Source organism: Rhinolophus sinicus, chromosome 2, assembly GCF_057876585.1.
Source record: "Rhinolophus sinicus isolate RSI-liver-muscle chromosome 2, RSI-T2T, whole genome shotgun sequence".
Lineage (NCBI taxonomy): Eukaryota > Metazoa > Chordata > Mammalia > Chiroptera > Rhinolophidae > Rhinolophus > Rhinolophus sinicus.
Window position 1 is genome coordinate 177,756,591 of NC_142502.1, and position 19,936 is coordinate 177,776,526.

The 19,936-nt window shown below is 38.2% G+C and overlaps 1 protein-coding gene across 4 annotated transcripts in view; it reads left to right on the forward strand.

The window, feature by feature from the left end:
• Positions 1–19,936, forward strand: part of LDAH (lipid droplet associated hydrolase) — an 88,452-nt gene that overhangs the window by 26,833 nt on the left and 41,683 nt on the right. For all 4 annotated transcript variants that reach the window (XM_074331739.2, XM_074331738.2, XM_019756685.3 and 1 more), the window contains one exon: positions 3,308–3,477. In XM_074331739.2, the coding sequence (XP_074187840.1) occupies positions 3,308–3,477 (170 nt within the window). The remainder of the gene's footprint in view (positions 1–3,307; positions 3,478–19,936) is intronic.

Sequence of the window (19,936 nt, forward strand, 5' to 3'; positions counted from 1 at the left end):
GGAAAGAAGTTACGAATCAGGCAAATTATTAGTCTCAAGGAAGATGGAAATAGGAAGCGTAGCAGGACTGGGGAGGGTGGCACTGCCACGAATGTCCTGTGACGCAGACCAGATGGCTGCCCCTCCCTTTGCGATCCTGGGGTATCTTCTCAGCTCATACAACGGAGTCCTGACTCCTTGGTGACGTTCACTGGCCTCCTCGTCTAGTCTCAACCTTCCTTTCTCACCTTATTTGTTCCACCTCCCCGTATAGCCACAGACAGCCCCAGAAACAGCCACACAAATAGCTGTGTCCAAAATTACACGTCACACTTTTATGTCCTTTGCTTTTATTATTTGCCTTATGTTCTCCTTGCTGAATCAATCTCTCTCGCTCTCCCTGCCTCCATATTTTCCCCCATTGAAATTCTTAGCCAAATCCATTTAGAGAATAATCACCAAAAACTATTCTATAAGACACTCTTGGGGTTTCCAAAGGTTTCCGTTTGTTTTCTAAGGAAGGTAGCCCTTGTAACTGTTGCATACCTTGAAGGCTAACAGAGTCGCACCAGTGTGTAGACAGAGGGAGCTTGCAAAATGCTTAGGAAGCTGGGGATGGTTGAGACTGAAATTATGAGTGTGTACTTTCACATCAGCGTAGTAAACTCAGGGGACAGTGGTGAAAAGGAGACCTTTGGATCAGTGAGTTAAGTAAGCATAAGCAATTGGAGAGGTCCTCATCCATGCGTCACTGGTGTGTAGCGTGAACCCAGGTAAAGTCCTTTGGAGCTTTTGTACTCCATTGGGAGTGATGAAGAAGGGGATGGTGGTTTTCCCCATGAAATCGATGTAACACAGCCAGGAATAGCATGTCAAAGCATTCTTAATTAAAAGTGTGGCTTTTATTTTGAGAATTTTTTTCAAGCTATAGAAAAGTACAAGTACATAACAGTCCAGATTCTGTGATTCACTACCCTGTTGATTGTTAACACTTTGTCATAATTGCATATTTTTGTTAAGAAAATAAATGAAATAAAACAATACAGAAAAAGTTCTATCTTCTGTATTCTATCTCCAGTTCTATCATGAATTTAAAGTAAATGTCATGTCTCTTTTTGTATTTTTAGTTACGTATATGAAATGGTGAACATGTGATATTGTTTTGTGTGTTCTTAAAACTTTAAAGTGTAAACTGTATATCCATCTTGCTCAAAGCATTCTTTAAAATATGAAGTGCTATTTTCAGCCTTTCACTCTCTACATGTAAGTTGTTCATTCAAAGTTATTATTAAGCTATGGCTTTGGAGGAATAATAGGGGCAGGATGGGAGAGTTGAGAAAATTCTGGTGTGAGATTTAGAGCATTACTTCCTACAGACTCAGTCCTAACAAAAGTCTCATGAAGCGCTGACCTTTCCACTTATTAGTTCTGTGGTCATAGGTGATTTACAAACTTATACATCTATATTCAATGTGTAGGTACACATACGTATGTGTATATAGCTAAATATTTATTCTTAAATTTAGACTATTGTGACTGCATTCAAATATGTAAAGTTATATACAGAGGGTGCCAAAAAATGTATACACATTTTAAGAAAGGAAAACTGTATTAATTATAATACTCAATATATACCATAACAAAAGATAAACACAAGTCATGTTTGACTTCTGCAATTACAAGAGATGCTCAAAGTGGTTCCCATCAGCGTCCACATACTTCTGATTATGGCAAACTACTTCTTGAGCAATGTTGACCAAAGTGTCCACTTTTATACATTTTTTTGGCTCCCCCGGTATTTATAGTCAAGTGCGTTGTAGTAAAGACAATTTCCTAGGTATTTACCTTGCGTTACTTGGAGAAAGGCACAGTCTTTATGAATCCAAGGGGTCATTACCTTTCTATTGTGATCCAATAAAACCCTGTTCTTTTCTCAAGGAAACACTTGAGATACTCTTACTTTGGTATTTTATAACTGTGTTTTTATCTATTTCTGTTTCCTCTTATTAGACTGTGAACTCCTTTAAGACAAGGGGAGTATATTGTATTTATATCTATATTTTCAATATTACCATGGGCCAATTAGTCACTGTTTTTTGTCGAAGTAGCCAATTTAGTTTATATGAAATGGAAGAAAATACTAGTTATCAGATTTACCTGTGTGCTGAAGCTATAAGCGATGCATAATATTTTGATCCAAAATTGACAAACTTTTAATAACTGCGTCAACCAATTTGAACTAGATGAAAAGTAAATGTGAAATACTGGTATTACTTAATTCGTCTATGAACTATTTAGGGACAGATTATACGGTATGTACCTTTTGAAATAAACTCCAGAATCAGTAAGTGAGCTGTAAAGTGAATTCATAGAGATGGGTCTAAAAAATAGGGTCAGGTTCTAAAAGGAAACCGTCCGTATCATTCATATTCAGGACCATATGTTGATTAGGAGATGGTGAATTGCATTAATATCTATCTATTCAAGTGGTTCTCAACTTAGAAACATCGTTTTCCAAATGTACTTAGTTGATTGTAACTTGGAGTACATTTTCCCTATAGAATGAGTGGTATAAATCATTTCCATATTATCATTCTTCTGATTTTGATGCAATTGAATGTAGTGTTTTACTGTATTTTATGAAGAATAAGTTAATGATTCCTAGAGTTTTTCAGAGTATGTTAAAATAATAATAGGCATAAAAATATATACATAAAAATATATAGTCAAGTATATAGATAGTCTTTTAACCTCTAGTTTTTGTTAATAAAATAATGTCTAGATAGCACATTGTAATTTTCTATTAATCTCATTACTTCAGCAAACATTAACAAGTAGTTTGTTTATCTTGGAAATCTACAGAGCAGTTCCAGAGGTAAAGCCAGATCTATCTCTGAAATATTCGTTTGAATCATCATTTGAATTGTAATGTTCTTTAATCTGAAACATAATATTTTAGAACCTTATTTCAATCTAAAGCAGTTCATGGAATATTTGAAAGTTCATGGGCTTTGAGGACAGAGAGACCTGGGTTTGAATCTCCGCCTCCCACTTAATAGGTGTGTGACTGTCAGTCTATCTCCTAATGTCTGTGAGCTTTGGGGTTTTCATCTGTAAAGTGAAGATAATAATACTTCCTTTCTAGATTCTTGTGAGGATTGGTTGATATAATTTAAATAAAGTGCCTAACACTGTAGCTAAGAGGGCATTGTAGGTTTTAAATAAATGGTAACTACTACTGTTGTTACTGTTTCTCAAGATATTTTTCCTCGTGAATTTATTGACTTTCACTCATTGAGTGAAAACATGTTCATATTTTTGCTTTTAGATCCAAATGCTCAAGAAATTAAGGACATCTATGGACTCCATGGTCAAGTAGAACACAAGCTCGCTTTCCTGAGAACTCATGTGCCAAAGGAAATGAAACTGGTGGTCATCGGCCATTCAATCGGCTGCTATGTTGCCCTTCAGATTCTGAAGCGCGCCCCTGAGCTCCCAGTAAGTACTTCTTGTCTCGTCTCGGAAGGTGACTGTTGCGCTTGCACAAATCCCCTCAGCTTTCCTTTGCTTTTTGTCTCTTGTTTAATTAACAAATTGAACGGAGAAAGAATACTTGGTAGCTGCCTTTATCCTTTTCTGCATATTACTGTGGGCCAGTGTGACTCTTACGTTTATGCAATTTCCATAAAGTCTCAAAAAATAATGCTGAAGGAGGGAGGAATTTTCCAATGTTTAATCTAAAGTTATTTGGATTTCTTAAGTTATATAACTTAACTTGTTGTCTTTTATAAAAGAATATTTAAGAGCAGTCACTAGCTAAGACCTAGACAATACTCTGTCTTTTTTGGGAGAGTATTCTTCAAATCTTCATGCCTCTTTTCAAAAGGAAGAAAAGCTATTATCATCATCATCATTGATAGGTAAACAGCTATCTTTATGGAACACTAAATCTTTATTTAGTCCTAAGTATGGATTCCTATTAGTTCTATAGCTCAGCGGCCTTTTTGTGACATTCATTCATTCATTCATTCACTCACAAATACTTATTAGGTGCCACTATGTGCTAGAGGCACTGGAGGCACAAAGACCTACTTAAAGTGCCCAGGAAAGCCACTATAAGAGACTTTAAAACAAAACGAAAACTCATATTTTCACTAATACATTCCATTAAAATAACCCATTGGGTGGATGCGAGTCACAACATAAATATTTCTTCGTTCAGCAAACATATTAAACATATTAAATGCCTGCTACACATCAGGCACTGTGCTATGTTATGTGCTGTGTGATGAGGACATCCCAGTAAATAAGACAGTCTTTGAGGTCTAATGGAGGAGGCAGACTAAGCCATAGATGAGATAACTACTGTCCTATGTAAGGACAGCATGTGTGGGAGCATGGGGGGGTGCTATTGAACCTGATAATCTGAACGCACCATAGGAAGGGATTCCTTCATGGAATCTCTGTCTCCTAGGAGTTTGACTTTACTCATTCCATGTGATAAAATATCTTCATTGGAGTCTGGGAACTACTAGGAATTTGTTCCTTTCCCACCAGCTTGGCACACTTCTAACTGCTGTTGGGAAAAGTACAACTGTAGCCTCCCTGGGTATGATTTTTAATACCACGAGGAGCAGATTTACACTACAGCATGAATACTAAGAGGGGAGGGTCACTGAGGGCTGTGTCAGACGCTGCTCGTCCCACCACTACTACAGTTAGATTTCACTTGGGTGACATACAATCAAGCATATAGATAGGTATGTGTGTATATAACTTATTTCCCAGTGTAGGAAGTGACTTGGTCCTGTCAAATAAAATGTAGAAAACTGATATGAAATGTAATTTTGGCTATTAGTTGTTCCAGGTGTTTTAAAAGCTCTAAAAACATTTAAAGAAAGAGTACTTGCATTTTTGAAAGAATAATAGTGTTACTGTTTGTGATGGCTAATTTTATGTATCAACTTGACTGGGCTAAGGGATACCTAGATAGCTGGTAAAACCTCACTTCTGTGTGTGTCTGTGAGGACATTTCCAGAGATTTGCATTCGAATCAGTAGACTGAGAAAAGAAGGTCCGCCCTCACTTTTGTGGTCCAGCATCATCCAATCCATTGCGGGACCCAAATGGAACAGACACTCATTGGGAGGGTGAATTCTCTCTCTTCCTGAGCTAAGACATCCACCTTCTGCCCTTGGACATTCTCAGGCCTCAGACTCCAGGACTTAACCAATGGCACCCCCAGTACTCAGGCCTTTGGCCCTGGACTGAATTATACCACTGGCTTTCCTACTTCCCAGCTTGCAGATGACACCTTGTAGGACTTTTCCGCCTCCATAATAGCATGCGCCAATTCCTATCATAAATCTCCGTGTGTGTGTGTGTGTGTGTGTGTGTGTGTGTGTGTGTGTGTATTATTTTCTGAATCCTTCAGAGTTTATTAACTTAATCACAGATCTGTTTTGGGGTTTTTGTTCGCTCCATCTCCATTCTGCATGTAATGTATTGTTTCTCTTGCACATCTTTGAAAACAGGTTTTCAACATACACCCATCTCTCTTTTTAGGCTGTGTTCACAATGTCTTTGGGAAAGAAGGGCCATGCCTCATGAGGTTAACGTAGCTTCTTACTTCTTCTTCAGCTTTGTAACTTTCTAATTATTGCCTGGCTTTCAGGTGCTCTTGCCCTTGTAGGAATAGTGATAAAATGGGAAAAGAAAGATAAAACATGAGCTTAACCTAGTGTGTGTTGTGGAGACATAACTCATACTGTGATTATAGAGTTTTCAGAGAGACACGTGAAACTGTGTTTTCTTAAAAAGGGTGTATTTTAGAAAATAACGTGTGCAATAAATTGTAACGTGTGCAATAAATTGTCCATAGAGGTCACCCAGGGAGGAGCGTGAACATCTGTATGATTTTTTTTTTTTTATGATTCTAAAGCTTTATCTGGTTTCAATTAACTACATTGTTGAAGTCCCCCCACCCCTCTTTAAACACCTGGCCCCGTTCGTATTGGTGGTATGATCCCTGCTGAAGTGTTGACATTTCAGTGTCTCTAGGCCACTCTAAGACGGCACGGTGCCGGCATGCCTGAAGGTAGCATGACACGCTCCATTTAAGATGCAGTTGACAATCAAATAAGTTTGTGTAAGCCAGAGTGTTGCAATCCCTAATCATTTTGCCAAAAATAAGTTAGCTGTTATGTTTTATAACATATGAAGTGTGATAATAAGAAACTTGTGTTTCCATCTCTTCTGTTATTTTTACTGGAATATTTGACTCCCATAAGATTTTAAGGACATATGTGTAGTTTAGTAGCTGGTTTATTTGGTTTCATTTTGGTTCAGTTCTTTACAATATTTTTGTAACTAATTATAGGAAACTTTGGTCTTAAAATCATTTAAAGAGACTTATTGCATATTTTAGACATATTGTCTGACCTATATTTTAATACACTAAAAAAATTGGCTCTTTTAAAAATCTGGTATTAAAATTTTTTTCTTTAAGCAAATTCGGTCCATAGAATTATAGGAATTCTTTATATATCTTGACAGTAATGTCCAGAATAAAGAATTTAAAAAGAAACCTGAGAAAATAGGTAATTGATTGACTGTTAAATAGTAGCTGTCATGACTTAACAATAATAAGCACAATGTTAGACTCATAGGACCTTAGGAATGAGATGGGCTTTAGAGACAACCTAGTCCATGTTTCATTTTATAGATGGGAACTGAGAGAAAAGTGCCTGCCAGGACTCAGCCTTGGCTCTGTCTGAATCCAGGGGTGGGGTACAGTTATATTAGCTATGGGTAGAAAGAGAGTCTAAGAAGGTATTTGATGGCTCTTTCAACCTTTGGATAAAGCAAAGCCTACAGATGTTCCTGGAGTATACTCATGTGACTCATTATGTGTCAGCTCAAGGAATAAGAGACCCCAGAATGCTGTTCTTAACAATTTGGGCAGAGTGGCGGGGAGTAACATGGGAACAAAAATGTAGCAGTCTTACCCCCACTGTCGAGAATATTCTCTCTCAATATTAATCCTCTGTATATTAAAGTGTGTCATCTGATTATGCCAAGAAATAGTCTGCATAAAGTTCAAGGTTGGGGCTTTAAAGCCCTTGATTCTTAATTGGGCTTTGCACCAAGTCATGAGGTTAGCGTCAAGTAATTTAACTTTTTTTTCCTCTAAAAATGTATATAGTGTTTGATGATAACACTTCCTCTCCTCCCAGAGATATCAGATCCTCCAAGACTTAATTTTTTAATATTATTTGGCCTTCCTTTGGGGAAAATGCACAATAACATAGAGCTTCCTTTGTCTTTCTGGCTGGCAAAAATATCTTCACTCTAAATGAAATTTCCAGATTACTTAAACTCACTCCTTTAAGCACCAGACTATTTTATCCAGTTGGATAAAAATTGTCTAATATACTATATTATTTACTTATCTGCCTTCTTCAACATGCATACTAATTATAGAGGAATTAGTGATTCAAAAATATCATTTTGATAGTGTTATTATACTACAGTAAAATACAATCTGAAATGATCATGCTTTTTTAAAAAAATTCTTGTCTGTTTATTTTATAGTTTTCTACTTATAATTCATTGCTACTGATTTGCTGTGGGTAGAGAAAACAGATAACCACGTTAGAATTTCGTCTCAAGTAAGAATGAACAGGTCTTAAATGAAGACATGAGAGTAAAATTGACAAAATTAAGTACATGGATTTGTTATTATTCAGAGCCTTTTTCTCTTTCGTTTCTTTTTGGATCCCCAGCGGTGCTTTTAGATACTCAGATTTTAGATACTCAAAGTATACCACAAGTATAGCTGAGAACCTTTACTGAAAAGGTTAGAACAGCATGTGACATCATGCAGATGTCGATTCAGGAGTACATCTCATCTACATTAGGGAAAAATACCAATTCAAATATCCTACCAACTGTGAGATTATTGAGACTCTTTGTGTAGCACGTGCACTATTCTGATGAACCTTCATGTCTGCAAAGGTAGACATGCTAGTGAGAAACATTCCGATAACATCACTAAGTTGTGTTCAACAGTCGAGGTAATCTGGGGAGGGGGGGAGAATAAGAGAGAACTCATTTGTCAAAATAGCTGTTGTCAGAATCCTGTCCCTAAATTATGTGATAAGAAATGGAAGGCAAATGAGGAAGTACTATAGGCTCTAAGTGTTTTGAAGAGAGAGGTGGCTTCTAACTGGGAAGGTCAAAAAAAAGCTTCATGGAAAAGCTGGTATTTGAACAGAGAAGGGTGAGTCAGGATTTACAAGCAGAGAATTTGATGTGTTGGTGGTAAGGGGTTGCTATACAGTGTAAGCAGTGGAAACGGTATAAAAAGAGAGACATGGTTTTTATCACTGGGTACATGGAGAGAGCAGTGAGTGGTCTGAGGTAGACGCAGCACAGTGTGGAGGAAGGGAGCAAGGGGGATATGAGAACATAGGTGGATAGAATGCAGGGACAAGAAAGTTTGGACTAGGAGCTTTGGACTCTGTTTCCTGAGCAGCACGGAGCCACTGAAGGACATCTGATGATAACAGTCCTGCATCAGGTGGATTAATCTCTTAGTGAAAAGAGGAATGAAATGGGGAGAGAGTGTAGAGTATAAAGTGGACAATGGAGCGATAGGGGGGTTTCCTAGTCCAGGTGAGAAATAATAAGACAGTGCATGTGATTTGCAAAGGGAAATAGTTCAGAGAGAAAAGAAACAGGTCATAGATGTACATTAGGGGAATGACTTTATTTGGGCAAAGAGGATAAAGACGAGAAAGAGGTAAAAGGTATAATAATTTTCAAGACTATTGCCTGCAGTCCATTATTGGATCCTGAAATCACTTCAGTAGGTTTCAACCAGTGGTTCAGTCAAGATAGGATAGACTGAGGACACTAGTAACACAGTGTCAGTGGCTTTTAACAACAAAGATTTGTTTATTGTTCATGGTACAAGTCTTTTGAGAGTAGACTGCCCCCATATAGGTCTCTCCATGCATTCTTATTCCAGAATCCAGATTGATGGAGTAACTTCTATCTGGAATATTCCAGTTTTGCGGTAGAGGATAAAAAGGAAATAGTGAACCACACACTGCATTCTAAAACCTCTGCCTGGAAGTGACATTGTCACTCCTCACACTGCACTGGGCAGAGGAAGTTACATGACCAAGTCTGCCATCAGTGAGGCTGCCAAATATCCTCTTCAGAGAAGGAAAGCATATGTTTGTGAACAATAAGACAGCGTTTGAAAAAATATATATAATAAAATAGAGTAAAATAGAATAGGAAATATTAAAATGTATTGTATTTTAATAAAGGTATGTATTTTTAAACATTTGTTTCATTTTTTATGAGTGTGTGTTGATATCCTAGGTTAGATGTAGAATTTATATCTTTCTGTGGGTCAAGGTGAAAAAAATCGAAAGCCATTAACCTCGATGAGAATATGCCAATATGCCACAGAAACTAAGAGAAGGGAAATGTCAAGAAAGGTATAGCTATGTGGTACATTAAAGATGGCCACAGAGTCTTTGTCATTCCTCTCTCAAGAGGTAAAGTGTCATTGCCTTCCCCTTCAAACTTGGGCTGGGCGTGTGACTAGGTTTCACCGATGGGATATGGTAGAAGTGATGGTCTGGTGCTTCCAAGCCAAGGCCATCAGGGTACTGGAGGCTTCTCTTTCCTCCCTCTTGGAAGTCAGCTGCCATGTAAGAAGTCCAGCTACCTGAGGCCATCATGCTGTGAGCAAGCCCAGGCTAGCCACATAGGGGGATCATGATGCACCAGACATGAGCAAAATCTTGGACCTTCCACCCTGCTGAATGCAGCCAAGGTAATGACTCAGCCCATGCCACATGGAGCAGAAATCCAGCTGATCCCTGTTTGAATTCTGGACCCCACAGAATCAGACAGAATAACCATTGTGGTTTTAAACCATAAGTTCAGAGATGGTATGTTATGTCCAGTAGATAACTGAAACGAGGTAACAGAGTTGAATGTAACAAAGGTTAAAGAGAAAGGGAATTTAAGGCTCCGGGTATTTGTAATGGGATCGAAGGCCTGGAAGAGAACATTTTTTAGTGAAATAATGGGAGGAGGTTGCAGGAAATTAGGTGATAAATGGATAGTGACCCAGGAGTTGGCCAGTGAAGGGGAGAAGACAGGATGATAACAAGAAACTGGTCAAGAGAACATTTTTGTCCTATAAGTGGGAAAGAATTTAACATATGCTGAGGGGAATAGCAGAGAGAGAGAGAGAGAGAGAGAGAGAGAGAGAGAGAGAGAGAGAGAGAGAGAGAGGAGAGAGATTGAAAATGATAGAGAAATTGGAACATTTGTTGGAGCAGGTTTCCTTCTATTTTGTCTTTTAAGCCTGCACATTTGAAAACTAGGAAAATTGACTTTTTCTTAATCTTTGCATCCTTCCTTGCAAAAGTGTTTTTGTGTGTTATACTTGGTTCTTCATTTGAGTCTAGAAACCTAAAGCAATTTTTTAAATTGATATATTATCATTACTAACAGTTATACCCATCATTCATTTGAAATTTACAAAACATGTTCACATGTTGTTAAATGACAACCTGAGTTTCCCCATTTTACAGATTAGGAGACCAAAGTTCCAAACAGTTATGTGTCTAACCCATATGTCAGTTAGCTAATCAGTGGTAGAACTAGGACTCTGAGTTCTGTTTTCTAACTTTCCCATTATCTGCTTTCCAGGGGAACTAGTTAGGAAGGTTATAATTATAGATGGCTAGAGTAAGTTACCTTGACAGCTACCAGAACCTGTTTGACCTAAACATAAGATTTCTACTGTTGTGTTTTTGATACTTGAGTTCTTCAAATACACAAGGGGGCAGGTGGGGGGAGCTTTAGTTGGAAGCAAGTGAATGCTTCCGGGGGAATTCAGAGAGAATTGGGACAAAGGCGAACATGTGAGTGAGTGTTCCAGAGCAGAGAAGAAAAGGGAGCTGGTATTGAGGCATGGGCCAAGGGCAGAAATTGAACTCGGGAGACAGTGATCAGAATCCTAGAATTGAGCTGGGGCAGAAGGGAAGATTAGAGTGTGAAGGGAACTGGAGGATTCTGCAAATACAGTGCATAGTTGTTCCACCGTTGCGTCCATGTGACCCTGGTGTGTGAAAACCACAGGGATCAGGCAATCAGCAACTAAACATACTTTGGTTTGTGAAAGATTCTCCATTTCAGAGAACAATAAATCCCCTACTCTGAGGAGAGCTTGTACTGAGTATGATAAAATGCTGTTTTCTCAATCACTTAGGCATTTATTTAAATATATATTTATCTGTTTATGTGTGTGCGCACACTTTATCTTTCCTGAACTACCCAAGAGACTACCTTGCTGAAAACCAGACACATGGAAAGTTTCAACTTTTCAACTTCAGCCATTTTTAGTTATCTGCGTGTTTTTAAAAATCCTGAAATTGCTTTCAAAGTGGAAAAATTGTGTGGGCTTTTTTCATCTTTTCATAACTCAAAACCGATTTAATATATTTTTCTCAAACTTTGCAAAAAAAAAAAAAAAAATCACCTTTGGGCTGAAACCAAGCATGGAAAATTTCACCACAAAGGACTAATTTTTTGGAAGGCTGTAAGAAAGTGAAAACAGGGGTTTATAATAGAACATTCTTCATGCATGTTAATACTTAGTACTTTATCTAATGCATTTCATCTGAGAATTTCTGAACACTTTTCAGATTTAAATATTGAACCATTTTAATATTTGTGTATCCATGAGACTGTTAGATATGGAAAATTCCCCTCATCCTCTCAAAGGTCCAGTATATTGGGAGTTAGTGAGATGTGTTTAAAGCGACAGGTATGGCAAATGAAGTGAAGTGGCTGCTGGCCAGAGAAAACCTTGCACTTACTGCCTAAACACATTTTATCATCACCTCTTCCTGGCCCAGGACTAGAATATAATAGATGACACTAGGCACTCACTCAGTTATCTAAGCCAGTAGTTCTCAAAGCAGCATCAGCATCACTTGGGATCTTGTTAGAAATGCAGATGATTAGGCCCCATCCAGACCTACTGAATCCCAAACTTTAGGTCTGGGATCACCAATCAGTGTTTTAACAAGTGCTCTGGGTGATTCTGGCGCATGCTGAAGTTTGAGAACAGCCAACCTAAGCTTTCCAAAAGCTTGGAACGTAGAATGTTTTGAGATGCTCTGGACAATTAAACCTGTCCTTGGTTCTTTCATAACATGTCAGGTCTGTCTGTCTTCTCATATCATCCCTTGGAGGGGGAGGAATACTAATGAGGTTCTCAAGGGAAGGATCTTTTCCGTATTTAATGTATTCTAGCTCTTTCCACTTCTGACCGTATCCAAAAGAGCAGCAACCCCCGTGAGTGAAGGTGCTGATACTCAGCTTGTTCAGGAACACAGCACTGCCAAGATGTGTTTTCTCATTTCCTTGAATTATCACAGTCAAACCTGGCATGGGACCATATATTTCATTCTCATTTCTTTGAAGTCTTAAGTTCCAAGATTTAAGCAGCCAGGTAGCAGAGGTCTGTCAGTGGAAGCTGATTTAAGCCCTGCTCTTTTGTATGCAAGCTCTCAGCGTTCTGTTTTGCAGTGGCCTTCTGATTTCCAGCAGACTCCAGTGTCTGTATTATTGTCTCGTTAGGCACTGAAGTAGTTGTGTATGTGACATTGTAACAAATTTTCAGAATATTCTTGTGGTGACGGAAGTCACAAGTCGGTTGTAAGTGGGCCTTCAGTGAATCACGGGTACCTCAGCTTGTTGTAAGGGTGGGAAACAGGCACATCCTGGGAGAGGTTTTTCAAGCACTTTAAGGGTATATTCAGGTGCAGCCCATCTCAGTGATGTATGAATATCGCTAGCTAGGCTAATATAGATGGAAAGGAAAAAGAGACACCTTTTTTTTCAACTGATCATTTTAAATCTTTATTATGAAGAATTTCAAACAAAAATAAAAATAATTGTATAATGAATCTTCAAATACCCGTTATCCAGATTAATATAGCTACTAATCTTTTATCTTTAACTCATTTTTTTTCTTAAATACTTTCAGGTAAATTGTAGCCCTCATGATAGTTTACCCTTAAATACTTCATTGTGCATCTTCAAAAAAGGACCTTTTCGATATAACTGTGTCATTATCACACCAACAAAATTAATGGTAATTCTTTGATATCATCTAATACAGTCCATATCAGATTTTCTTTGTTTTCAAAAATGTATTTTTACAGTTGGTTTGCAAGATCTTACTTTAAAAGTTTTTCTTTCCAATTATGGAAGTTAATATAGTTGTAAATTTTAGGAAGGTAGGAGAAAAAAATAAATGTGCCTTTGAAGATCAGTATAGTATCCAGAGAGACTTAACATACGAAATGTACCACAAATTGCTTTTATAACTCAACAAGTAGCTTTTTAAAACAGAATGTGAACTTGTTTAAAGAAAGGCATTTGTTATAGAGAAATCTGATGTAAGAGTTCATGATTTTATGTAAGTCATTTTAAAACTAATTAATTTGTCCCTTGAGTTTCCATGCTTAGACCAGAGAAGATAATGAAGTACCCCCTTTCAATTTTGTTTTTATTTAAGAAAAAATGAAAATTTGAGCTGTTTAATTTATGGATCTTATTTAAACCTTTCAACTACTCTAAGGGGGCTATTATTATTCCCATATTATACATTAGGAAACTGAGACTTAGAAAGCACAAAAGTAACTTGCTCAGGGTTAGACAGCTTATAAGTGTCTGCTACGATTTGAACCCGTGTATGTTTGACTCCAAAGTCTATATTCTTAGCCACTAGGCTAAAAGGTTAACTTACTATAACAGCTTCTCAGATAAAGGTCCAAAGGACATGAACAGATAATTCACTGAAGAAGAACTAGCTAGTAAAAATCTTTTGAAAAATGTGTAGGTAACACAATGACACAGTGCTTAATAAATCCATACATGGAAGTACTTAGTGTCTGTTTATTGAGTATAGTAGTACTTAACAATGTTTGATGAGTATACCTCGACAGTTTTCAAAATGAGCTGCTTCTATTGCAATATTGAAAAGAAAAGTTTAGTTTTGTGTGTGTATACTTCTGTGTACATTTTTAGGAAACCTGAACCGGTAAACACCAGTGGCTTATGATTTCTGGGGAAACTGGAGGCATTGGTGTGTTGTAGGTGGATACTACATTGTTTCTACTTTGTTTTTGCAATGATCATGTGTTGTCAGAAAAAAATAATTTCTATAAAAAGTGTTCATACCCTTTGAATCAACCAATTCTTTTCTTTAGAATCTATATTAAGAAAATAATCTCCACAATAGAGAAACAGTCATGTCCGAAATATTATTTGTTGTAACAAAAAATCATGAACATCCTAATGTCCAACTCTAAAGGAAAGGTTGAGTATAGAATGTGCAACTATTAAAATTATATTTTCGAAAGACATTGTAATACATAAAAATTAATTACAGAATATTAAGAAGGATGTTAAAATATAGAGAAAATATATGAATGCAACTATATTAAAAAAAAATAAAAAGCTTGAAAATAAAATTACCAAAATGAATATAGTAGTTGTATTTGTGTAGTGAGTTTGGGATGATTTTTTTAATTTATTTTTTGTTCCAAAAATTTTCTTTAATGGTTTATTTCTTCACTGTTATAACCATTTAATGGTTATGCATTTTCTTTTCTAAAAAAGCAGTTTAATTGTATGACTTAATAGCAGAAAGTTGGTTGAGGAGAGAGAGAGAGTTTTGGATAATTTGTTACACAGCAGTAGATAACAAATACAAGGGAAAGCAAAGGGTAATGTCATTTTCATGGTTTCTCTGCAGGAAAACCCACCCCTAAGACCAGTAGTGGCCCTAAGTCGGTAGTAGCCTCTGGCGGTAGCAGCTATCCTAACCTCTTACCCTATCGTACCTCCTCTTCCTAATCCACTCACTTAGCTAGGCTTTTGGCCTTCCTTGTGACTTTTTATTAACCCTCCTTTCCCCCGCCCCCAAAATATTTGGGTGGTTGATCGGTGTGCCTTCTGATGGCATGCCTCCTGATTGTTGCTTGAATGTGATAACAGAATCAGAGGTTGGGATGGGCATCATCGTTACTCCTACTACTAGAGTGAAGCAGACCTTATTCAAAAAAGTACAGCCGTATTCCAGTCACATCGGACCATGAGATCATAGTGGCCAGAGCTGTAGGAGGCTCTGGGGTATGAGTGAGTGGCCCATGCTAGGCAGAGGTGTTTTCTTTTTTAATACCCTTGCAGTTGGGTGGATACAGGTCTGAAAAGCATAGTTTGTCCCTTGCCACATTTAGACCTTATTATGCTAATGAACTGGGTATTCACAGAAGAGATCATTCAGAATCTCAGTGGATGGAATAGCAGTCAGAGCTAAGAGATAACATGGAAGAGACTAGAAACACATGAACAAAATTCCGACATTGTTTTTTTGTGTGTGTATGTGGTATTGTTTATTCCAGCCAGTAGATTCTTTTTAGGTCCATTAGTTTGTGGAGATGAGAACTATGAATATGATCTTTAAGGCAGGAAATCTAATATGATTTCCCAGAGTGTATGAGGCTGTTTTACTCTCCCTTCTTGCTCGTATGGAAAATCTGTGAACAATATACAACGTAGGCCACAAAATAATTCCCTGAAGTGGAAAAAGCCTCGCAGGCACTAAATGAAAGATGCTTCCCAAGAATAAAATGCTGTTACTTTGAGATCGTGCCCGTTCAGACTAATTGTATTTGGTTGGAAAGAAGCCAGCTTATCAGGTATCAAGGAGGTATATTGATGAATGGCTAGGCTGAAGCCAGCGTCTTTCCTGGCAACCTGTCCCTAGGAAACCAGACTGTAAATCATTTCCCAATGTCAGCCAAACAGATATCATAGGGAGCACACATGAATGAAATCTGTCGACAGTCCAGAAGCTCCATTTCAACAAAGAATTTTATCTCCTCACCAGTATAGTTATGGGAGCTTCTGTAGTAAGCCGAATTGAGTGTCAGAGATTCAGCCTTTTACTCTTCCAAAACCTACCACCTTCAGGAAAAGGCTAGGAGCCTCTTGTATCCTATGGAAAAGAAAGCCTCTGATGGCTTCAATAATATTATGTGAACATTGATTGACACTGACTCAGAAGGGATTTCATAAAAATTTAGGGACAGATTCTGGTATTCTGGGAGCTCCAGGAAGTCTCCCCAAGGTCTTCTGAGAGAGACGGCCTGAACTTGCCTCCTTCATAGTCCCTGCGCCTCCCCCATACATACCCAGTGCTGCCCCCCAACTATTACTAGTTATCGCTGTCCACTTCCTTTCTGCTTTTTCCCACCACCACCTAACAGATGCCTTCTGTCCATCTTTTAAAATCGTTTCAAATGCAAACTCCTATGTGAACTCTTTCCTGATTCTTCCCAGTCATTTTTAACATTCTTCCCTTATAACCCTCTTTCTCATAATTCTTGTATATTCCGCCTTGTATTATAGGTGTTGCATATTTGTTTGATTCTCCCTATTAATTTTGGAGCTTTTCTTTTTTAAAATTGAGGTATAATTTACACACAATAACTCCTTTTTTCTCTCCCTGCTTCAGTCTAGATATTTTCTTCTGACCCATTTCCAGTTCACTCAACATCATTCAGCTATGTAAAAACTGCTTTTAAACCCATCTGTTGCATTCTCGATTTCAGTTATTCTATTTTTTGCTTGTAGAATTTCCATTTCATTACCTTTATAATTGTCAGTTCCTGAAATTCTACATCCTGTCATTTAATTTGATCATGTTAATCACACTTACTTTAAAATTCATGTTTGACTTTATTCTCCTTTGTACTGTCAATAATTTTTTAAAGTACAATTACTTTTATTCTTAAAATATAAAAAGCCAGAGATGACATATTTGAAAATAAGTAAAGATTATGTCTGATAATTCCAATATCTAAGTCTCATGTAGTTGCATTTCTTTTCTGCGTTTTTCTTGTTTGTTTTTGGTCATGTTGCATTGTCCCTTAATTGTTTGTGCATTAGTCGGGGTTCTCCAGAGAAACAGAATCAGTAGGATATCTGTATATATAGAAAGAGATGAACTATAACTAATTGGCTAACACAATTATGGAGACTGACAAGTGCCATGATCAGCAGCCAGTAAACTGGAGTCCCAGGAGAGCTGATGGTGTAAGTTCTAGAACAAAAGCAGGCAAGCTTAAGACCTAGGAAGAGCCGATGTTTCAGTTTGAGTCCAAAGGCAGGGGAAAAACCCAGTGTCCCAGCTCCAAGGCAGTCAGACGAGGGAGTTCTCTCTCTCTCAGCATTTAGGTTTTATTCAGGCCTTCAATGGGGTGCATGAGACTCACTAATACTCGGGAGCACAGTCTGCTCTGCTTGGTCTCCCAGCTCAAATGGGAGTCTCATCCACCACCCTCACAGGCACAGCCAGAGGATGTTTGACCAAATACCTGGTCACCCCCTGGCCTGTCAAACTGACAGGAAATTAAACATCACAGCTTGGTGATTTTTTTTCCAGTTTTTTTTTGTTTGTTTTTTAGTTGAATACCTATCAATATATATGAAAAATTGTTAGGACAATGTGAGGTGCCTGTCTTCCTCGGGGGGATTCACTTTTGCTTTTTCTAGCAGTTATAGTAAAGACCAATGACTTCAGTGCCGTCAGGAATTAGGCTGAATCCCAGCTACCTCTGGGAGCGCTGGGCTATGTGCCTTTCATCACACTTCTAGGGGGTAGCCCTCTAGTAGTTCCCCCTGAGAGCCTAGGTACTGTCTCTTTAATGGGCACCAAACACCCAAGTTTTGACCCTTGAGGCAGAGAAGTTTACCAGAAATTCTGCTCAGCTTCTTGCCTCCTTAGCTGCTCGCAAACTGCTAAATAACGAAGAATAACTATTTCAGCACACCTCGCTAAGTTTCCTTTTTCTCGAATTTTGGCCTGTCAGATCTCCTCTGCCTTTGAGGCTTTCAAAGGTACTTTTAAAAAATGCGTTTTCCAGCTTTTCTAATTGTTCTTGGCAGGAAGATTGCTTTGCAGTAAGTTAGTCTGCCATCCCCACTCCCCATCTTTACTTTTACCAGCGGATGCCTAGCTTGGAGTCCTTCAAGCTTTGCTATTGAGAAGTGTGCCATTTCGAGTTTTTTATTCTTTATGTGACCTGTTTTTTTCCTCTGGACAGTTTTAGAATCTTTATCCCCATTATTGAGTTTTATAATGATATTTCTTGGACTGTTTATCCTTTTGAATCTGGAAATTGGCATCCTTATGTACTTAAAACTTCTCTTTTATTTTTTTCTCCTTGTTTTCTCACTCATATTTAAACCTTCACAGATGATTCTCTTGATTTATTTTTCATTGTCCATCTCTTTTTTCTTTTAGTTGTATACGATGAGAAATACAGGATATTTTTCCAACTTTATTTTGGGATTCATCTAATTAAACTTTGGATTTCAGCCTTCAAGGAAATAATTTCTGAGATCATTTCCGAGTCATTGTTCCCTTGTTGTGGTACCCTTTCTATTTCATGGCTCACTCCTCTTTGTCTCTCTGAGGAAAGCACATTTTTGGAGTTTTGTACTTTTGCATTGTCTCTATTTACCTGAATTCCTTTTCTCATGTTCTGTTTATGTTCATCTGACTACTATAAATGAATCTTCCCTCAAATGTCTGACATTCTTTTGTTATCTAGTCATATTTAAGAAAGAAGCACTGAAAATCCTAGGAGGTTTTGTGCGGGAGTGAGGCTTGTCAGCTAGTCAGCTTCACTGTAGGGTGATTGAGCAGGTGTCCTGACCTTTTTTTTTGTGTGTGGTATTCCCCAATGTATGTTTTTCTGTATGTTTTTCTCTAGAGCCATTGGTTTTCTCAAACAAAAATCTCCACATCTCCTGCCTGAGGGCAGCACCATCAAAATGAAACAGCATACGAGGCCGGTTGTTGGCATGGGAGTGTATAAGCATTTAGTGTTTGGTGTTTCACATAATCCCTCTTTTCATGGTGGTCCCTTCCCCCCACCTGGTGTACCCAGGTCAGAAAGCTGTCTCCTTCCATTTCCATCCAGAATAAGCCTCCAGTCCTGAGGTGGGGTTGGGGAGGAGGAGTCGCTTGGGGGTACAGGATGAGGCAGTCGTCCTGGCGGACTCGCTGCCCCTCAGCCATACTTCCATCCACTCCGTCTGCTCTGCGCCATGCTGTCACCGAGCACCTGCTGTGGACGTGATGGCATAGGCACTGCCCTCGCAGAGTTCAGTCTGCACAGGGGAGGTGGGAATAAACATAAAAATATGCATAAATTAATATATTCAAAGGTGATACTACCTTTATAAAAAGAGTGGAGCAAGATAAAGGGGATTGGAAGTGCCATGGCTGGGGGATAGAGGGCAGTGGTGGACTGCACTTTATTTTATAACATTTTATTTGGGACTAATTTTACTTACAGAAGAGTCACAAGAACAAGGACAGTACATAGAACAGTATATGCAGTTAACCCAAATTTACTGTTGTTAATATTTTACCTCATTGCTCTCTCTCTCTGTCTCCCACTCTCTCTTTCTCACGCACACGTACACGCACTCGCATGAGGGGGTAGGGAGAGCAAGTATATATACACAGTTGACCCTCCTTACCTGTGGGTTCCGAATCTGTGGATTCAACCACCAGGGATCGAAACTATCTGGGAAAATAATTCCAGAGAGTTGATCCTTAAACAATACACTATGATAATTATTTACGCAGCACTTACATTGTATTAGCTATAACTAACCTAGAGATGGTTTAAAGTACATGGATGTGCCTGGGTTATATGCAGATACGCTATTCTATAAGGGGCCTGAGCATCTTCGGGTTTTGGTATCTGCGGGGGTCCTAGAGCCAGTGTCGCGTGGATACCAAGGGACAGTTTGTGTGTGCGTGTGTGTG